The following is a 22349-nucleotide window of genomic DNA, read 5'->3' as shown; positions in this document are numbered from 1 at the left end:
GCTGGGTGCCAGAGGTTCATGCCTGTAAATCTTAGGAGACTGAGATTTGAGGATTGCAGTTTGAAGCCAGCCTGGGCAGGAAAGTCCATGAAACTTATATCTCCAATAAATTACCAAGAAATCTGAAAGTGGAACAGTGGCTCCAAATAGTAGAGTGCTAGAACAAAAAGCTCAGGACAGTGCTCAGGACTAGAGTTCAAGCCACAGGATAGGCAACAAACAAGCAAAAACCTTTATGATTTCTTCCATTTCTTCTTTCTTCCTTTTGAGGACTTCCCCTGCCTATTTACAGGACTAATCATTTCAGTAACTCTTTGGACATTTTTCCCTTATAAAAATTTTGCATTCCAAGTCTGCTAAAAGCTTGAGGTAAAAATGCTTTCCAAATCCCAGTCATTAACCTGTAAGAAAGATTGGTAATGATTGTGTAAACTTGGCCTGGAGTTCCAGCTCCTCCCTCCAGAATACCTCCACCAATCCAGATTAGGCACTTGCTTTCTTTCTGTCAGACTACTTTGGACTGTTACTACGACTAAAGCAGAAGTGAGAAATCAAGTTACAGAATTATTCTAAGGACCCTGGACTGCCACCACTTCCAGTTGTCAGAAGAAGAGTTTGTAACTTTAGTGAGTATGTCATCTTCTCTCCTGTCTAAAATTTGCTGCACTGTTTACAGCTTTTTTGTTGCTGTTGTTGTTGTTGAAAGATAACAAGCAAGCAGTACTAACAAACAAGGTGGGGGGAAAACTAGGTGAAAATAATGTAGGAGGTGAACTTGCTTAAAGTACACTATTCATCTTTGGAATTATCACAGTGAAATTCCCTCATGCCATTAATGCATGCTAACTGAAAAATAAATTTGAACAAATACTCTCATAGCCAGAGATGAGTTGCTAATGCTTAAGATTGTAGATACTCAGGAGGCTGAGATCTGAGGATTGTGATTCAAAGCTAGCCTAAGCAGGAAAACCTGTGAGACTCTTATCTCTTATTAGGAAAAACAAAAACTAAAAAAATGCCACAACTGGAGCTGTGGCTCAAGTGATAGAGCTCTAGCCTTGAGCAAAAGAAACTCATGGACAGTGTCCAGGCTTTGAGTTCAAGCCCCAGGAATGGCATACACACACAAATAATGTTCTCATTGAAATTATGAGCAGCCAAGATATTTCAGAATTTCTTAATTGTTATGTGATATAGCATTTAGTAAGTGATGCAGAAGAAGCATACACAGTAGATGCTGAACATACAAGCTTAGTTCTCTTTTTAAGTCTTTTGCTGCCATTTGATTCTTAAAAATATGTGCATGTGTTTACTTTTTTACAATTTTGATTCGATTTGTTTTTATTATCTTTAAATAATTGTTAAAAAGAGGTTCAAATGTCAGTTTGTGAGTACAATGAATCTTAATGCATATGTTTACTTGATAAAATGTTTTAGAAAAATTAAGGGAATCTGAGTAGCAGCTAAATTTTCTACTGTACTGTATGCTTAGCTCCATCCTGCTCAGTGACAGATGGAAATATCATCTTCTCTATTATGTAGAAAGTATGTATAGTAGTTCTAGAAAGCTTTGCAAAACTAACAGGTGCAAAAATTTAAGCAAACAAGCTGGAGGAAATTGTTTTTCTCCATTGGGTGACAAAAGGTAGTTCTAAATGTTGTATAAGGGCAGTGACTTGTTGGGATTGGGAAGAACAGTAGGCAACTTGCTTTGCTTTGAAGCTACATATGCTAACTCTCTGTTATTAGTAGAGCTACCTAGGAAAAGGGGATTTATAGAAATGTGGGCAACTAAGTGCCTTTGGCACTGCTGCTCCAATGGACATAAAGCTTATATTTCAAGTAAAACCATCCAGTCAGCCAATAGCACTTTCTTAGTAGCATTTTCCCTAGCAGTATTTCTATGTCTCAACATAAAAATCTAATTGGATGCAGGTGGCTCATTATTGTAATCCAAGCTACTCAGGAGGCTGAGATCTGAGGATCTTGATTCAAAGTCAGCCTCAGCAGGAAAGTCTGTGAGATTTTTGTCTCCAGTAAACTACCCCTCCATCAAAAAGCCAGAACTAGGGGTGTAGTTCATGGTAGAGTGCTAGCCTTGAGCAAAAAATGCTCAAGGACAATGCCCAGGCCCTGACAAAATCCAAAATCTAGACTCATCCTGGGAAGGTTTTATCTTCATTCATCTATGAACAATTTTAGAAACCTACAAAATAGAAGATATAAAATGCTAATACCATTAAAAAGGCAGGAACTAAGTTGGGGGAAAACAATATTGTGGTTTTGATTAGGGAGAGGTTAATTTTTTTTGGGGGGGGGTCCGGTCGTGGGGCCTGACCGCTGTCCCTCAGCTCTTCAGCTCAAGGCTAGCATTCTACCACTTGAGCCACAGCACCACTTCCGGCTTTTTTCTTTTTGCTTATGTGGTACTGAGGAATCGAACCCAGGACCTCATGCATGCAAGGCAAGCACTCTACCACTGAGCCATCTTCCCATCCCCAGAGGTTAATATTTTTTCTTTGGTTAAACAAAGAAAAATAGGTTCATTTTAAGCTCCAAATAACCATCCACTCTCTTTTTGATGTTTGTAGGACTTTGAATGTGCATGTAGGATAAGGATGAACTCATGCTAAACTCTGATTCTACATAATATCAGTTGTGTGCAGTGTACTTATCCCCAGTGAAAACATTTGCATATGTTTTATAGTCTATAAACTTCCAGGGAACAAAACAATTTCTTGCTCACAACTGTATTTTCAACATTTAATATCAGTTTGTCATATAGTAAGTACTCAACAAATATTTGAATAAGCAGGTTCATTTTTCAATTTGAATATGTGTCTTCTATTTCTGTGTATGTGTGTTTCCTTTGTTATAAAGTAGAAATAATAAATCAATGAAGGCTGTTTAGCACAGTGCAGCCATATGCCAGATCTCAGAAAAAAAAGTTAGATTCCTGGAGAGACCTAAAATAACCACTTATTCCCATTTTTCTTGTTATACTTTTTGTGTTCTCTCTCTCTCTCTCTCTCTCTCTCTCTCTCTCTCTCTCTCTCTCTCTCTCTCTCTCTCTCTCTCTCTCTCTCTCTCTCTCTCTCTCTCTCTCTCTCTCTGTAATATTTTTTGGCTTTGCTTATCTATTTCTTTCCATGACAGCAGGTAGAACTTGACTAATGAGTTTTCACAGAGTTCTTCTGTTTGAAACATTTCATAGTTACCATTAAGTCAATATTTGTTGAATAAATAATCAACCATGGTAATGTACAAAGAATAAAGTGCAGTGCTCCAAAGTATTTGTACTAACTAGTTCAAATTATTGCCTCTTACTTGAATAGGATGAGAAAACTGGTATGATAGTTCATATCAACTTTAAAATACTATTTGTATTGAAAAAAAGAATCAGGGCATTTCTGTTCTAGAAAATACTTTCCAACTTTTATCCAAGTGGTCAAGTGATATAGGCAGTTAAAGTGATTATCAATTAAAAACTAGGTTTTTAAAGAAATTATGTTGAAGTTATTCATTAGAATTCAGTGTAGCTTGAAAAAATCTGGACCTCGTTGGCTAAAATGCTAGCTACTTGGGAGGTAAAGATTGGGAGGATCATAGTTTGAGGCAGCTCAGGCCAAAAAAAAAAAAAGAAAGAAAGAAAGAAAAAAAGAAAGAAAGAAAGAAAAGAAATGTTCACTAGACCTTATCTTTTACTAAAAAGCTGGGCAAAGTGATAATGTACCTGTCCCAGCTACCCAAGAAGCATAAATAGTAGAATCACTTTCTTTCTTTCTTTCTTTCTTTTTTTTTGTCAGCCGTGGGGCCTGAATTCTAGGCCTGGGCGCTATCCCTCAGCTCTTCAGCTCAAGGCTAGTGCTCTACCACTTGAGCCATAGCACCACTTCTGGCTTTTTTCTTTTTGTTTATGTGGTGCTGAGGAATCAAACCCAGGGCCTCATGCATGCAAGGTAAGCGCTCTACCTCTGGGCCACCTCTTCAGCCCTAGAATCACTTTCTAAGCTAGCTTGCACATAAATTCAAGATCCTATGCAAAAATATAACATAAAAATTGGCTTAAGGTATGATTTAAGTGGTAAAGTACCTATTAGGTAAGTGCAAATCCCTGAGGCTGAAACATTAGCACTGCCAAAAAATTAAAAATCCTACACACACACACGTACACACCCACACACAACCAGAATGAAGAACTCAATGTACTGATAGAGTGAATTATAGGCTACCTGTTGTGTAAAAGTATTACAGATATAAGAATTTGTTATATTTGTTTGAGTGCATATAAAACAGCTCTGAAATGGTGCAGAGAGCCAGGCACTGGTGACTTATGCTTGTAATCCTAGCTACTCAGGAAGCTGAGATCTGAGGATTATGATTCAAAGCCAGCCCTGGCAGGAAAGTCCGTGAGACTCATCTCCAATTAAGCACAAATAAAAGCTGAAAGTGGCACTGTGGCTCAAATGGTAGAGCATAATCCTTGAGCAAAAGAAGCTCAGAAATAGATCCTAAGCCCTGAACTCAAATTCTAGGACTATCATTCCCCGCCCCCCCCCCCCCCATGGCTTTGGACTGAGATCCTCAGTCTCAACCTCCTGATTATCTAAGATTATAAATATGAGCCACCAACATCCTTCTAAAAAAACAGACAAATTCTTACTTTACAGTAAGCAGAAATTTTATAAAAGCTTTCCTGTGAATGAAACATAGGACCAAAAATCACTGCTCTAATGAAATCCTATTGAGCTGAAGTAAAATCATTCAAATGGACATCCAAAAACCAGAGTTCTAGTACTAGCTCTTATAGTACAGACTAAAGCCAGTTGGTGTCCTCTTTGGTGTCATTTTCTTTGCAGGTAAAAAATAAAGATGTCAAACTGGATGGTCTCAGAGGACTCAAGATCACTGACTTGTGAAGTTCTCTCACAAAGAAGTAGGAGGTTCAGAACAAGTATCTAGATTCCCAATACATTCAGTACAATATCATGATGCCCAAATCCCAGGTCATTTAGGGTAAAACTTAGTTGATATCTGATATTATGCATTGTTTGGGCATTTCATCAACACAGAAACACCTCCACATAGCTAGTCTGTCTTATGTACTACACAACTCAAATTATAGTTAAAAGTATGATTTAATGATTATGAGAGTAGTGCATGTTTCATTGTAGGAAAATTATAAAAAGTATTTTGAGGAGAACCTTAAATACTCATATACTGTATTTTATTAGCCTCAACCAAGTAAATGATATTGTGATCAAATGATTTCCCACAGACAGAAGCAGGGAGGGCTAGGTGACCCAGGGGCCCTCACCCACATAAAGATTAAAACCCTATATTACACCTACAAGCCTGAACTTGGTTCTAGTGTGGGTTCCTATTGGGAGCATGGGAACTGCAACCTACAACCTAAGCAGACTGACAGTGCTTTCATACCTAATTGGCACTGAGAACTCCCCAGTTTGTTCATTTATAGATTATCCATTGTGAAAAAACTCCTTCTTAGCATTTCCACACTACTTTTGAAATCTAAAAATGAAATTTATTAGATCAGAAAGTTCTAGCCCTTTGCAAAAGAGATTAATTTGGTGACTCAGATTTGTTTGTTGGCATTTTAATTCAGTGTCTCATAGATGTTAAGCAGTTGCTCTAACCGCCTCTTTTTTTTTTAATCTCCTCTATTCTTTAACCTCCATTCTCCTCTGATTTAGTTATTTTTGCCCAGGGATAGCCTCAGACTGCCACTGTAGATCCCAGTATGTGATCCTGTTACCTGCAGCCTCCTGTTCGCGCCACAATTCCCAGCTCATTAACCAAGATGAGATGAGGTCTTTGTGTGTATGTGTGTGTGTGTGTGTGTGTGTGTGTGTGTGTGTGTGTGTGTGTGTGTGTGTGAGAGAGAGAGAGAGAGAGAGAGAGAGAGAGAGAGAGAGAAAGAAAGAGACAGAGAGAGACAGAGAGACCGAGAGAGACAGAGACAGAGAAAGAGAATGAGAAAGAAAGAGAAAGAGAGAGGAAGAGGAAGAGGAAGAGGAAGAGGAAGAGACAGCACCAGAACCTGGATGCTATCCCTTAGCTTTTTTGCTCAAGGCCAGCTTGAGCCACAGCTGCACTTGTGAGTGCAGGTCTTTCTAACTTCTTGTCTAAAACCACTGTCCTCTCTATCTCTGCCTCTGAGTAGCTGAGATTACAGTATAATTATAGTGAGTTATTATGCCCAACCCAGATCTTTATATCTTTAGAAACATATATGAGGTGATAATACACAGAAGTCAAGAGAATGGGATGGGTTCAGAGCTCTGAGTTGAAACCCAACCAATACCTCTTATTAGTCATTTTTTCAAATAAATAAATAAATAAATAAAACAATACCCATTTAACAGGATTACTCTGAGAATGTAATGACAAAGAGTAAAGAGTATCTAAAACACCAAGCATAGTATTTAGAACACTGGGAGTGCTCCAAAATGGTGTTATGACAATTATGATTAATAATAAAAAAAACTTGTCTGTTTGGATTATTGCTACTTTGGGGATAGAAACAAATACATGAGGGGCTAGGAATGTAGCTTAGTGATAAGAGTGCTTGCCTTGCATGAATGAAGCCCTGGGTTTGATTCCTCAGTACCATACAAACAGAAAACACCAGAAGTGGCGCTGTGGCTCAAGTGGTAGAATTCTAGCCTTGAGCAGAAGCTCAGGGACAGAGACCCTGAGTTCAAGTGCCAGGACTGGCAAAAAAAAAAAAAAAAAAAAGGAAAGAAACAAATATATGACCTTTTTTGTTTGTCTTTTAGATGGATTCATTCCCATGGAAATCCTGAGTGTTAAAATATTCAATGAGACTAACTGATGTTAGTTCTTGTCACCATGGAGATGTTACTTCGTGTCAAGTGTTTACAGCGCCTAGCAATTCCTGGATCTGTGAGGTGTTTGCATAAAGATTATAGAAGAGTAACTCCTCAAAATTTCTCTGACTATGAGTCCATGAAACAGGACTTCAAATTAGAGATTCCAGAATATTTCAACTTTGCTAAAGATGTCTTGGACCAGTGGACCAATATAGAAAAGGTATGGGACAAGGTAGAGACAGTCAACTACAGTTTCTCACCTGGGAATGATTTTGTCTCTTGAGAATATTTAGCAACATCTAGAAACACTTTTGTTTCCATGAGTGGGTAAGCAATTGGGGTGAATAGATGCTACTGGAACCTAAGATAGAGGTAAAGGATGTTGCTAAAAAATAACATTATGTGGGGCTGGGAAGGTGGCTCAGTGGTAGAGTGCTAGCCTTGAGCTGAAGAGCTGAGGGACAGCACCGAGGCCCAGAGTTCAGGCTCCACGACCGGACCCAAAAATAATAATAATAATAACATTATGTAATGGAAAGCTCCCACAATGTCAGTAGTTTTATGTTTGGCTAAGAAAGTCTGGGGTACATAAATGTACGCTTCTTGTTTTTTAATTTATTTTTTTTAATTTTTCTTTTTTTGGTTGGTCATGGGGCTTGAACTCTGGGCCTGGGTGCTGTCCCTGCGCTCTTCAGCTCAAGGTGAGTGCTCTACCACTTGAGCCACAGCACCACTCCGGTTTTCTTTTTTTTTTTTTTTTTGCTGGTCGAGGAGCTTGCACTCTGGGCCTGGGCACTGTTCTGAGCTCTTCAGCTCAAGGCTAGCACTCTACCACTTGAGCCATAGCACCCACTTCCAGCTTTTTCTGTGTATGTGGTGCTGAGGAATCAAACCCAGGGCCTCATGCATGCAAGGCAAGCACTCTACCACTGAGCCACCTTCCCAGCCCCACCACTCCAGTTTTCAAGTGGTTTATTGGAGATAAGAGTATCACGGACTTTCTGCCCGGGCTGGCTTTGAACCGTGATCCTCAGACCTCAGCCTCCTGAGTAGCTGGGATTACAGGCATGAGCCACCGGCGCCCAGCTGTTTGTTTTAAACAAAAAGGAGTAGAAAGCAATTCCAAGAATTGGGGACTGCGTGCGCGTGCGCTCCCTTGATTAAAAAAAAAAAAAAAAAAAAAGAATTGTGGCTCACACTATGATTCTAGCTACTGAGGAAGCAGAGATCTGAGGATCACATCTCTAAGTTAGCCAGGGCTAGAAAGTCTTAAAGTGATAGAGCATGAGCATTTGCCTTGAGCAAAAGAGCTCAGGGACAGTGCCCAAGCTCTGAGTAAAAGCCCCAGCACACACAAAAAAGGTTTGAAATGGCATGTCTCTCAACATCCAGAAATAAAGGCCTCAGATTTATTTCTAAATACTTCATGTAACTCCTAATGAGTTATAATCTTTCTATAGGAAATATATTCCATTAAGTTGGTTGGAATGAAACTTACCTGTATAATAATCTCTAAGTTCATATTTGGTTTGCCTTTTTGCAGGCTGGAAAGAAGCCTTCCAATCCAGCTTTCTGGTGGATCAGTGGAAATGGAGAAGAGGTGAAGTGGAGCTTTGAGGAACTGGGGTCTTTGTCCAAGAAACTCGCCAATATACTTACAGAAGCCTGTTCACTGCAAAGGGGAGATAGAGTCATTGTGATTCTGCCCAAGATCCCGGAGTGGTGGCTTGCAAATGTGGCCTGTCTGCGAACAGGTCAGTAATGCTTGCAATCCAATCACATTAAATTAAGCAGGGTAAAACATTTTCTCTTAGCTCTACAAAGTAATATGTATTTCTATTTTAACTGTTTGGGCATATTGTTTGCTTATAAATCTATCACTACTATAAAGCTATGTAAGCTCCTAAAAAGCCATGTACTTCCAATGATTGGAAAACAGTCAATGTTGAGTAAAATATTTATCAAATTAATATTCCTATCATAACAAATATTATTCATCTATTAATTATAATCATTAATTCCATTGAAAAAGTGTTAGTCTATTCTATTTCATGTATATCTGTGAAGTATATGTTGAAAAAGGAAAGCCCACTTTTAAGCAGTTTTTTTAAACAAAATGATTGTTTTCATGAGTGTTGCTTAAGCTCACTTGGTAAGGAACTGTTTTTGATTGCTAGGAATAGATACCTATTTATTATTAGTGCAATAAGAAAGGAGAGTTATTGAGTTATGGCTATCAGAAGCCTCATAAGGGAAAAACGTATAGAAGGAACAAGGGAGTTTCTGGAAGAGAACAGACTCTAGCCAGCAGCCTCTTTCTCTGTTTCTTTTGTTCTAAAGTGCCCTTTGACTTCTTCTCTCTGCTAATATGTGGCTCTCTGTTCTATAATCTGCTTGGTGTATGGGTTTGATTTGCTAATTCAAATGCTTCAGACTCTAATCTATGTGACCCATACACTCAATATTTTAATTTTTTTTTTGGGGGGGGGTCCAGTCGTGGGGACCGAACTCTGAGCCTGGGCATTCTCCCTTAACTCTTCAGCTCAAGGCTAGCGCTCTACCACTTGAGCCACAGCACCACTTCCGGCTTTTTTCTTTTTGCTTATATGGTGCTGAGGAATTGAACCCAGGATCTCATGCATGCAAGACAAGTGCTCTACCACTGAGCCACCTTCCCAGCCCTATTCTTTTAAATTTTTGAGGCAACAGAGTTCAAGCCCCATGACTGACAAAAAAATGTTTTGAGGCAAAATCTGATGAACAAAACATAGATGTGGTCAGAGGCAGTTTCGTCTTCCAAAAACATAATAAACGTGGTTATTGGCAGGGAGAAAAGCAAATTCTCTTGGAAGGATGAGAAATGATCAATCTAATATTCTTTTTTTTCTTTTTTACTGTAAAAATGTCATACACAGGGGTTAGAGTTACATGAGTAGGGTAATGAGCACATTTCATAGCGAGCATTGTTTCCCCTACCATCACTTCCCTCCCTGCCTCCCCAACTGGTTTCCCCCTAACCCCCAGCCCCCCCCCCCCCCGCCCCTGCTCCTGACATTGTAACATTCGTTTTCAACATTTGTTTTCAACATAGTGTCCTGTACATCTCATCGTCACAATGGGTCGGCCTGCATCACCATTTAAGTTTTCCCAATATCCCTTCCCCTCCCCAAATTACAAAAATGTATATACAAGGTGCAGAACACTGGCATCAAATCCAGTGAAAACAGGGGTTATACCATGGGGGAGGAACATACAATAGAAACAAAAGAAGCACATAGTGTATTGTAAGTACATTAAAAACACTAGCAAGAAAAAAAAAAAAAAACCTCTTGTGTCCCTGTCTTGGGGTACATTTTGCTTAACATTACTCATGACCTTCTCTGCTTGGCCTAGATATGTACTAGCCACTGCAAACAAGGGAAACCATGGGACCTATGTTTCTTTGGGCCTGGCTTACTTCACTTAATATGATTTTTTCCAAGTCTTTCCATTTCCTAATGAAAGAGGCAATGTCATTCTTTCTGACGGAGGCATATATATCATGTTTTCTTGATCCATTCATCTACTGAGAGACATCTGGGTCAGTTTCATATCTTAGCTATGGTAAATAATGCTGTCATAAACATGGTTGTGCTGGTAGCTTTGGTATGACCTTGTATGTGATCGTTTGTGTAAATGCCCAAAAGTGGGATTGCTGAGTCATAAGGAAGCTCTATGTGGAGTCTTTTGAGGAACCTCCATACTGCTTTCCAGAGTGGTTGAACAAGTTTACAATCTCACCAACAATTCAGTAGGGTTCCCTTTTGGCAACATCCCCTTCAGCATCTGTTGTTACTAGATTTCTTGATTATAGCCATTCTAGCTGGGTTGAGGTGGAATCTTAGCGTTGTCTTGATTTGCATTTCTTTTATGGCTAGAGAGGTGGAGCATTTCTTCATGTGTTTATTGGCCATTCTTATTTCCTCTACAGAGAAGTCTCTCTTTAAGTCTTTAGCCCATTTGTTAATCGGGCAGTTGTTTCTTTGAGGAATTTTTGTTTGGGGATTTAGTTTTTTGCATTCCAAGTATATTTGAGATATGAGACCCTTGTCTGTTGTATGGCTAGTGAAGATCTTCTCCCAGTCTGTGGGCTTTCTGTTGATCTTGCTAGCTATGTCCTTTGCCTTGCAGAAAGCTTTGCAGTTTCATGCAATCCATTTGCCCAACCTTTCTTTGATTTGTTGTGCTTCTGGATCTGTATTAAGAAAATTTCAGCCTGTGCCAAGGAGCCCTACAGTTTCTCCTATTCCTTCCTGTAATATTTTCATGGAGTCTGCTTTGACTCCGAGGTCTTTGATCAATTTGGAGTTGATTCTGGTGCAGGATGATATACATGGATCTAGTTTTAGTTTTCTAAAGTGTTTAACCAATTTGCCAGCACCATTTACTGAAAAGGCTGTCTTTCTTTCTATTTCTTTAGTTCCCTTGTCAAAGATTAGGTGACTATAGGTCTGTGGGTTCATTTCTGGGTCTTCAGTCTTATTCCATTGGTCCTCAGGTCTGTTCTAGTGCCAGTACCAAGCTGTTTTGATTACTATATAGTAGCTTTATAGTAGAGTTTGAAATTTGGCATTGATATTCCTCCAGCGCTATTCTTTCTACTAAGGATTGTTTTTGCTATCCAGAGTCTTTTATTGTTCCATATGAATTTTTAGATTGCTTCTTCTATTTCATTGAAAAATGAGGTTAGAATGTTGATAGGTATAGCATTGAATTTGTAGATAGCTTTTGACAGTATTGCTATTTTCACGATGTCCCAATCCAGGAGCATGGGAGGTTTTTCCACTTGCTTAGTTCTGCTTTAATTTCCTTGTTCAGGTTTTTAAAGTTTTCATCATACAGGTCATTCACCTCTTTTGTTAACTCCTAAGTACTTTACTTTTTGTGGTGCTATTACAAAAGGGTGCTTTCCTAATTTCATCGGCACTCTTCTCATTATTGGCATACAGGAAAGCCATTATAAATCTAATATTCTAACAATGTAAGTCTTCACAACATATTGAGAAAAGAGCTCATAGTCATTTGATTTCCTGATGTTTTTCTCTTAATAAGTGATCATTGAAAATTGAAGTGTTAGCTTGTGGCTCACACCTGTAATCCTAGCTACACACCTGTAATCCTAAAATATGAGGATCACAGTTTAAAGCCAGCCTGGGCAGGAAAGTCTGTGAGACTTTTCACTCCAATTAACTATATATTAAAAAAAAAAAAAAAGCAGGAAGAAGTAGAATACTAGCCTTCAAAACAAAAGTTCAGGGACAGCACCAGGCCTTTAATTCAAGCCCCAGGACCCCCCAAAAAATTCTTTGGTGGATATAGATACAGAATAAGATATATTTATTTGTACCAGGATTTGGAATTTTAATCTATTCATCCATGTTTCTATAGTCATCTATCCCTTTATGGAACATGTGCAACTGCTTACAATTTTCCCCCCTCAGCCTGAATTCTAGGATTACAAGCATGTGCTACCATACCTGGCTGTGGTCATATCCTTTTTTTTGGGGGGGGGTGGGTCCTGAACTCTGGGCCTGGGCGCTGTCCCTCAGCATTTCAGCTCAAGGCTAGCACTCTACCACTTGAGCCACAGCACCACTTCCGGCTTTTTTCTTTTTGTTTATGTGGTGCTGAAGAATCAAACCCAGGGCCTCAGGCATGCAAGGCAAGCTCTCTACCACTGAGCCACCTTCCCAGCCCCTGTGGTCATATCTTGGTTAGAGAAACAAGCAAAACAAAAACAAAACAAAACAAGCCAGCATAGTGTCAGTTCTGCTGTTCTATGATGTTTTTCTGAGATCTTTTCTCTATGGTTTTAGTGGCACCACCAATTTCTATTTGTTTGTGCAAATAACAGAAGCAGAAATTTTGAGAGTTCTGAACTTTTCATATGCAAAGTAAGTACACAGAAATCCCGCTAACAGTGGCCACCCTATCTATCTACCTACCACTTGCTACATGGTCCCTACCTCTTAACAGTACCATAACATCCCTTCTTAGTGTAGATATACTTACTGTCTGTCTCCCTGAATTAGAATGTAACATCCAGGATAGGAGACCTATGTCTTGTTCTCTACCATTTTGTAGGCATTTACAAAAGTATTTATTATAAACTTTAACATTTTATTAAATATTTTAAAATAAATTTTATAAATATCTTAAACGAATTAGTGAACAAATAAATGAATCCACTGTATTTATAATTAACTATGACACCACTTCAGAGAAATGCCACAAGATATATATATATATATATATATATATATATATATATATATATAATGTGTGTGTGTGTGTGTGTGTGTGTATGTATGTGTGTGAGTTGTGGGGCCTGAACTCAGCTCAAGGCTAGTGCTCTACCACTTGAGCCATAGTACCACTTCTGGCTTTTTCTGCTTATGTGATACTGAGGAATCGAACCTAGGGCCTCATGCATACAAGGCAAGCACTCTACCACTGAGCCACCTTCCCAGCCAGAAGGCCTTTAAATGTAAAGTAACTGTTTGCCCCTGGAAAAAATTTAATACTTAATTTAGGTAGGAAGTAGTTTTTTATAGGTAAGATTGATTACTATTAGCATGTTCCTTTAAAGATATGATATGAATTATGTAAGAGCAGAAATGATCAACAGAAATGTTAAGTGCTCTTGTGCATAAAAGACTGGCAGTAAGCTTCCTGTTAAGGGTAGCATTCAATTACATAAAGTGTCACAGCTTATAGTAGGATAATTCTTATCCCTAGATGGAACATTTCTAAGAAATAATCATAGAATAAAGCTTCATAAAAACTGCTGCATTGCTCTGATTAGAAAGAAAAGGTAGGGACCAGGCATGGTGGCTCATACCTGTGATCCTAGCTACTCAGGAGGCAAAACAGGCTAAAGTATATAGCCTTTAAGTGTGAGGCCCTGAGTTTGTGCTTCAGTAAGAAAAAAAGTACAGAAAAAAAAAAAGAGAAAAGTAAATGAAACAAAACAAAAAGAAAAAAAAAAGTGAAGCTGAGCCAATCCCAAAACCATTTTGGGCTAGGCGCCAGTGGCTTATGTCTATAATCCTAACCACTCAGGAAGCTGAGGTCTGAAGCTCATGGTTCAAAGCCAGCTGGAGTAGTAACATCTGTGAGATTCTTATCTCTAAAAGACCACCAAAAAGCTGGAAGTGAGGTGTGGCTCAAGTGATACAGGTGCCAACCTTGAATGAAAAAGCTAAGGGAGGACACTTTAGTCTGAATCCAAGCCCTAGACCAGGATATCAGGAAGAAGAGTCAGAAAGGAGGATGGAGGAGGGGGGAAGAAGAGGAGGGGGAGGGGGACAAGAAAAAGGAGGGGGTGGAAGAAGGGGAGGAAGAAGAAAAAGGTGAAAGAGTAAGAGAAGAAAAAGAGGAGCAGGAGGAGGAGGAGCTATTCTGAAGAACTTTGTGTTCTTGTCTTATTTGGTACCTGAAGAGAAACTAATTCTTTCTAAAGTGAAAAATTGAGCCAATGTCAAGAGTCCATGAATGGCAAGCATGTGTTTCTCAGTCCTACTTGCCTGCACCATGACTTGGGAAGAATAAAAACCTTTGTGAAGCAAATGCCTTCAATTCTTCTCTTGAGGGTATGGAACTAAGAGTGGTAGATCCCAGAAGATTAGACAAACAGACTCTTGAATAAAATACCATCTTAAAAAAAGATAGTGTTTTCTCAATAGCTAAAAATTGAGTTCTATTTAAACTCTATACATGTTTTAACTTGTTTACTCCTCAAATAACCCTATAAAGAAAGGAATATTATTACTCCCATTTTACAGATAGAAAATGGGTCATGGAGGTACAGTAGCTTCTCAAAGCAGGTTTACAACTATCAGACTTGAGGAAAGTCAAGTTCATTATTACCTCACAGTGTAATCTACAGCAAGCCAGAGAAGGAGGATGAAAAAAAAAAATAAAGATGCATGTGCCAACCATTTTCTTTCTGGGAAAACCCCAAACAATCATGTACACTATAAGAGTCACTGGACTGAAGTGGTGTCTAGCTTCTGTGTCAGGCTGTAGCATTGAATCCTTACCTGCCACTTGCTACTTAGGCAATCTTGGGCAAGTTACCCACAGCTTTTATATTTAGAGTTTTTCTGTTATGTTTTGAATGAGTTAAAATGTGAAAAACACTTAAAATAGTATCTGAGACTCAAGTACTCAAGAAGTGTTGTATAATTGTGTGTGTGTGTGTGTGTGTGTGTGTGTGTGTGTGTGTGTGTGTGTGTGTATGTGTGAGTGTATGCATGTGCGTGTGCTGATGCTGGGGCCTGACCTCAGGTCTTGGGCACTGTCTTTGAGCTTATTTGACTCAAGGCTAGTACTTTTCCACCTGAGCCACAGTACCACTTCCAACTTTTCTGAGTAGTTTGTTGAAGGTAAGAGTTTCACAGTCTTTCCTTCCCTGGCTGGCTTTGAACCATGATACTCAGATCTCAGTCTCCCGAGTAGCTATGATTATAGGCATGCACCAGCAGCACTCAGTAATTACTTTAATTATAATATTCTTCAAGCCCATGGATGGTCTTCAAATACAGGATATTATCCAGTTTAATACTCTTTTGTGTTAAGGAAAAAGGATTGCAGACTTTGAGACCTCTTGAGAGGCAAAACCAGAATAACAGAAGACAGATGTCTTCTATTCTGAAAAATACACGTACGTACACTATCTACACTATGCTAAACAGCATAAGGAAAACCTGACTTTTAAATATTGTTTATTTTATACTCTTTTAGGAACAATTTTAATCCCAGGAACCCCTCAACTGACCCAGAAAGACATCCTCTACAGACTGCAATCTTCAAAAGCAAAGTGCATTATTACCAATGATGCTTTAGCCCCACTCACTAGTAGATGCAGTTGCCCCTAAGTGTGAACATCTCCACTGCAAGCTAATGGTGTCCAAGCACTCCAGAGATGGGTGGGGGAACATCAAGGAGATGATGAAGTGAGTAGCCTTAACTACAGAGCAGCTTCCTTAAAAGAAAGGCCAGGTGCTAGTGGCTCACACCTGTAATCCTAGCTATTCAGGTGGCTGAGATCTGAGGATCATGGTTCAAAGCCAGCCTGGGCAGAAAGTCCATGAGACTCTTATCTCCAATTAACCACCAGAAACCAGAAGTGGCACTGTGACTCAAGTGGTAGAGCACTAGCTTTGAAATGAAGAGCTCAGGGACAGTGCCCAGGCCCAGAGTTCAAGCCACATGACTGACAAAAAAGAAGGCAATAGAGACTACTCAACCCAGTAGTAATCAGAACAATTGGTGATTACTGCAGCATTAACAGTGCTAAGCTCTAAGGCAGGAAGAGGTTGAAAGTGTTTTTTTATATGTTGTTATCCCCAGGAAGCAATCCCTGAGATGAAGTGAAAGAAGCTTATTAAAGGGTTCTCTTGAGACTGGGAAGGTAGCCCAGTGGTAGAGTGCTTGCCTTGCATGCATGAGGCCCTGGGTTCAATTCCTCAGCAACACATAAGCAGAAAAAGCCAGAAGTGGCGCTGTGGCTCAAGTGGTAGAGCACTAGCCTTGAGCTGAAGAGCTGAGGGACAGCATCCAAGCTGTTCCAGAATTCAGTACCCACCACCGACAAAAAGAAAAAAAAAAGAGTTTTCTTAGAATCAATACCTGTGAAGGAAAGCGAGGAAGATGAGATTGGGCAGAGGGAGAAATGTATCTGCAATGTATTTCCCACAAAGCTCTCACCCCACCCCTGGGAACCTCTTGGTTTGGTTTGGACAATCAATCCTCAAAGCAGTTCTGAGCTAAAGCAAGAGATTATGTCCTCTATACATTCACTTTGACCAGTTATTAGATATGGGTATTAGATATTAGATATGGGTAACCCTGAAAAGAGACTTCTCTCAGGTAACCTCTAAAGAAGGCTCCCAGTACCTGGGGACATTAAATCCTTCATTCCTACAGAGGAATCAAGGAGGGATCTAAGAAGGGCATCAACCACAAAGTCATTATCTTTGAAAAAAGCTGGGAAAAATGATCACAATCAGACCTGTGACCACAACCAGACTTGTACTAGGTTTAAATAAAAACAACATCTAAAGTACATGGTGAAATTCCAAATCCTACTAAGGGTTACTTGTAGGAGTCATTTGGAACTCTTGCCAGTTCCTAGCACTAGCCTGGCAGCAAACTGCCTTCCTACAATGAGCCTCTTACCTTTCCTGAAGAGTTTGAGAGCCAGCTTGTAATTATGGACTTGTTCCTATCTTCTCTATAATAGTTAAAATTTATATAGCACTGATTATTTTTCCAGAAACTGTTCCAAGCATTTCAGATATATTTAAATGAGATAATGGGGTAGGCATTATAATTATATTTTGGGATTCAAGTAACTGGGGACTAATGTATTAAATTAAAAATTCCAAGTAGATGATTTCTCAAATCCTTTCAGTGGGCACACTTGATGCCAGTGTTTAACATGCAGACTCATTGTAGATTTTCCTTTACAGACATGTCAGTGATAATCACACCTGTGTAAGAACAAAACACAATGAGATGATGGCCATTTTCTTTACCAGTGGAACAACTGGACTTCCTAAAATGATTGGACATACCCACAGCAGTTTTGGTTTAGGATTATCTGTAAATGGAAGGTATTTTCACAGTACTGAATCAAAACTGGCTTTTTAAATTTGTTTTCTTACAAATTTAATATTTTCTTACAAATTCAATATTTGTACATTTGTACATTCAAATTTGTACATTTAAATTCACATGCACATTTATGCATGTCAAATTCCTACAAATTTAACCAATTTCTATATTGGGACTATTATTTGTTTTTCCAAGGTTCTGGCTGGATTTGACACCCTCAGATGTGATGTGGAATACCTCAGATACAGGCTGGGCAAAATCTGCATGGAGTAGTGTTTTTTCTCCATGGATCCAAGGAGCATGTGTATTTGCACACCATTTGCCCCGTTTTGAGTCAACTTCTATCTTACAAGTAAGAAAGAGCACAATAGGTCCATATTTAGAAATGTAATAGCAGTATCACTGATAGGACTGATGAATAAGGTAACTTACAGAGATCAGAGTAGACATCATGATTTAAGACATGTCATAACTTGTAAATCAATAAGCCTGAAAAGATAAGCAGTGTGAGTTCATGTACACTAAAGTAAATAAATAATGATTCCATCGTGCTGGGCCTATCATAGACATTCAAACACTTATTAAGGCATAGTGAGGCCAAGCGTTTGCTTTTCTTAATTTCAGACACTCTCTGAGTTTCCCATCACAGTCTTCTGTTCAGCACCAACTGCGTACCGAATGCTTGTACAGAATGATATGACAAGGTAAGATTAAATTGGTATATAAGTGCTAAGTGGTGAGAGAGAAAAGGAAGAGGAAGGGCTGGGAAGGTGGCTCAGTGGTAGAGTGCTTGCCTTGCATGCATGAGGCCCTGGGTTCGATTCCTCAGCACACATAAGCAAAAAGAAAAAAGCCAGAAGTGGCGCTGTGGCTTAAGTGGTAGAGTGCTAGCCTTGAGCTGAAGAGCTGAAGGACAGCGCCCAGGCCCAGAGTTCAGGCCCCATGACCAGAACCCCCCCCCCCAAAAAAAAAAGAAAAGAAAAGGAAGAGTAAGCTGGAAAACAAAAGGCCTTTCTGCCTAAAAGCAGGGGAACTTCAGACGTGTGTGTGTGTGTGTGTGTGTGTGTGTGTGTGTGTGTGTATGTATGGTGTATGGTATATGGTTTGATAGTCCTTTCCTCTTCATCCTGCTCCTTCTTGTTGACATTCTACAAATGATAAGTTCTGTAACTAGGGAGGCTTCCACAAAGCAAAGAAAAGGGAGGCTGAGCTATGTCTGTAGCTCTGAGCCCAGTGGTTATAGTAAGAAAATATAATCTCTTTGTATATTATGTGATCTTTTATTTAAAGAATCTAAAGATTTTACCCCCAAATTCATATCTGATAAACATGTCTGGCAATGTAGCAGGATAGAGAATCAACATATCAAAAAATCAGAAGCTTTTCTGGATACTAATAGTGAACAGGCTGAGAAAGAAATCAGGAAATCCACACTTCAGACTGCTCAAGACAGCAGCAAAGGGTATAAGACACACCTCAGATTGTTCAAAAAAGTAGCAGAAGGTGTGAGTATGTTTTGAGATTGCTATATGTTATCTCAAACTCTTTAATGGTCGGACACTGGACACCAGTGGCTCACGTCTGTAATCCTAGCTACTCAGGAGGCAGAGATCTGAGGATCATGGTTCAAAGCCAGCCCAAACTCCGTGAGACTTTTATCTCCAATAAACCACTCAGAAAACCAAAAGTGGTGCTGTGGCTCAAGTGGTAGAGCACTTGCCTTGAGCTGAAGAGCTGAGGGACAGCACCCAGGCCCAGAGTTCAAGCCCCACGACCCACCCCCCTCCCCCCCAAAAGTCTTTTAATGGTTACTTTATTTATTTATTTATTTATTTATTTATTTATTTATTTATTTATTTATTTATTTATTTATTTATTTTTGGGTCCAGTCGTGGGGTCTGAACTCTGGGTCTGGGCACTGTTCCTCAGCTCTTCAGCTCAAGGCTAGCACTCTACCACTTGAGCCACAGCGCCACTTCCGGCTTTTTTCTTTTTGCTTATGTGGTGCTGAGGAATCGAACCCAGGGCCTCATGCATGCAAGGCAAGCACTCTACCACTGAACCACCTTCCCAGCCCCTTAATGGTTACTTTATAAGATGTAAAACTGTATATTTGTTGCATCCTACCCTCTTCAAACTAGCCAAGTGTGAGCAGATTGTGATTCTGAGCTTGGCCAATTTGAGCAGAGGGGCAGGGCTTGCAGCATTAGGGATAAACAGGGATCCGTCTGCATGCTTTGCGTGCTTGCTTGCAAGATTTTTGGCTAATGGTACACTCTTTGGCGAAAGTAAATTTTGCCTTGCCAGAAAAATAAATCAGGAAATGAACTACATTCACAACAGCCTCACAACAGTCTAGGCATTTACTTAGGAGTAAACTTAACAGAGATAAAAGCCATAAAACTTTGAAGAAGAGGGCTGGGAAGGTGGCTCAGTGGTAGAGCGCTTGCCTTGCATGCTCGAGGCCCTGGGTTCGATTCCTCAGCACCACATAAGCAAAAAGAAAAAAGCCGGAAGTGGCGCTGTGGCTCATAGTGGTAGAGCACTAGCCTTGAGCTGAAGAGCTGAGGGACAGCGCCCAGGCCCAGAGTTCAGGCCCCACGACCGGACCCAAAAAAAAAAAAAAAAAAAAAAAACTTTGAAGAAGAAAATTGAAGACACCAGAAAAGGAAAAGACTTCTTTGCTTGTGGACTGAAAGAATTATTAAGAAAATGGTTATGATACCCAAAGTAATCTACCGATTTAATCCAATTCCCATCAAGATCACAATTCTTCATAGAAATAGAAAATGTAGTCCTAAAATTCCTATTGAAGCACAAATGACCCTAAATAGCCAAAAAAAAAAACCTTGAGAAAACAAAACAAAAACATCAGTCTTGGAGGTATCCCCATGCATGAGCAACAGAGCAGAAAGGAACTCTGAATAGAATACAACAGAAAAGAATAGAATACCCAGAAATAAATACAAACAGCAACAACAATCATATTATATTTTGACAAAGAAGCCCAAAATATATATTGAAGAGAAGATAACCTAAGGGAAACTGGAATCCTATCTCTTATCCTATACTAATATAAATTCAATGTGGATAAAGGATATTAATGTAACAATCTTTGAAACTACTACAGGAAATAATAGGGAAAACATTGGAACATACTGTCATAGGCAGCAACTTTGCTTTTTGTCAGTTGTGGGGCTTGAACTCTGGATCTGGGTGCTGTTCCTCAGCTCTTCAGCTCAAGGCTAGTGCTCTACCACTTGAGCCACCGAACCACTTCCGGCTTTCTGGTGGTTAATTGGAGATAAGAGTTTCATGGACTTTCCTGCTGGGGCTGGCTTTGAACCACAATACTTAGATCTCAGCCTCCTGAGTAGCTAGGATTACAGGTGTGATCCATCAACGTCCTATAAGGCAGCAACTTTCTGAATAAAACTCAAGTATCTCTAAGAGCAAGGACTGACAAATAAGACTGCATCAAAAAGTTTCTGTACTGCAAAGGGAATAGTCACTAAACTGAAGAGACAGCAAACAGACTGGAAGAAAATTTTGCCAGCTGTATATCTGACAGAGAGCAAAATATTTACACAGAGATACAACTAAAAGAAGAAAAAATGAAAATCCCAAAGAATCAATTAATAAATATGCAAATGTACTGAACAGATAATTCATGAAATAAATACAAATGTCCAATAAATACATAAAGAAATGATTAATAGCCCTGGCTGTTAAAAAATGCATATCAAAATCAAAATGGCACTGAGATGAAATTCTCTAGTCAGAATGATCATCATCAAGGACACAAGTAACAACACATGCTGGTTAGGATGCAAGGAAAGGAACCCTAATACACTGTTATATATTATGTGATAATATATAATATATAATTATATACTAAATATATAATTATACTATAATCACATATAATATACACAATATAATATATATATAATTATATAATTTATTATGTAATTTATATATGTTTGTAATTATAGGCTTCAAACCATGATCTCCAGATCTCAGACTCCTGAGTAGCTAGGATTACAGGAGTGAGCCACCTATTATCAGAAAGCATATACTTTTTTTCTTTTTTTTGGTTGGTCATGGGGCTTGAACTCTGGACCTGGGCACTGTCTCTCAGCTCTTCAACTCGAAGCTAGTGCTCTACCACTTGAGCCACAGCACCACTTCTGGTTTTCTGGTAGTTAATTGGAGATGAGAGTCTCATGGACTTTCCTACCCAGGCTGGCTTTGAATGGTGATCTTCAGATCTCAGCCTCCTGTGTAGCTAGGATTACAGGTATGAGCCACCAGTGCCCAGCAGCATATACTTTTAAAAATGAATGATCAGAAAGTAAAACAGGTCCTGTCTGAGACCTGTGTGGATACGAATGAGAAGGAGAAAACGCCAACAGAGGGGGTAAAGAAAGGAGAATGTGGTTAAAACGCTAAAACGCCTCATGTACACATGTGAAAATGAAACAATGAATTAAGATTGGTTTGAGGAGGTGAGAGTATGATGGAGAGAGATGCAAGGAGTTAGACTGATCAAGTATATTGTACCCATAAATTGACTGTCAAAATGAACCCCCTGTACAAATAACAGGTGCTAGTAAAAACTGGAGAGATAAGAAAGTTCTTAATCTTTTGGATGATGGACGTTTTCTGAACTGTGACAATAAAGAAGTTGCTCCTGATTAGAATCTTATCCCAGCAAATAGAAAAAAAGAATACATGCTTTAAAAATTATTGATTCCATTTGTATGCATTGATTGTTCATCTGAAAAGAAAGAACAATTCACTGCACCCACAACTTCAGGCTTATAAATAAATGTA

At 39.2% G+C, this 22349-nt stretch overlaps 1 protein-coding gene across 1 annotated transcript in view; it reads left to right on the top strand.

Moving 5' to 3' along the window:
• Window positions 1-502: 502 nt before the first annotated feature.
• Acsm3 (acyl-CoA synthetase medium chain family member 3) overlaps window positions 503-22349 on the top strand; it is a 31992-nt gene continuing 10145 nt past the window's right edge. Inside the window, 8 exon segments of the mRNA XM_070004385.1 lie at window positions 503-630; window positions 6801-7074; window positions 8398-8608; window positions 15639-15748; window positions 15750-15850; window positions 17369-17512; window positions 17709-17865; window positions 18138-18217. Coding sequence (XP_069860486.1) covers window positions 6856-7074; window positions 8398-8608; window positions 15639-15748; window positions 15750-15850; window positions 17369-17512; window positions 17709-17865; window positions 18138-18217 — 1022 coding nt within the window. The 5' untranslated portion in view covers window positions 503-630; window positions 6801-6855.

Source organism: Dipodomys merriami, unplaced genomic scaffold (genome assembly GCF_024711535.1).
Source record: "Dipodomys merriami isolate MVZ:Mamm:240054 unplaced genomic scaffold, mDipMer1.0.p SCAF_62, whole genome shotgun sequence".
Taxonomy (NCBI): Eukaryota; Metazoa; Chordata; class Mammalia; order Rodentia; family Heteromyidae; genus Dipodomys; species Dipodomys merriami.
Note: the sequence above shows the minus strand (reverse complement) of the source record. Positions and strands in the feature narration are given on the sequence as shown.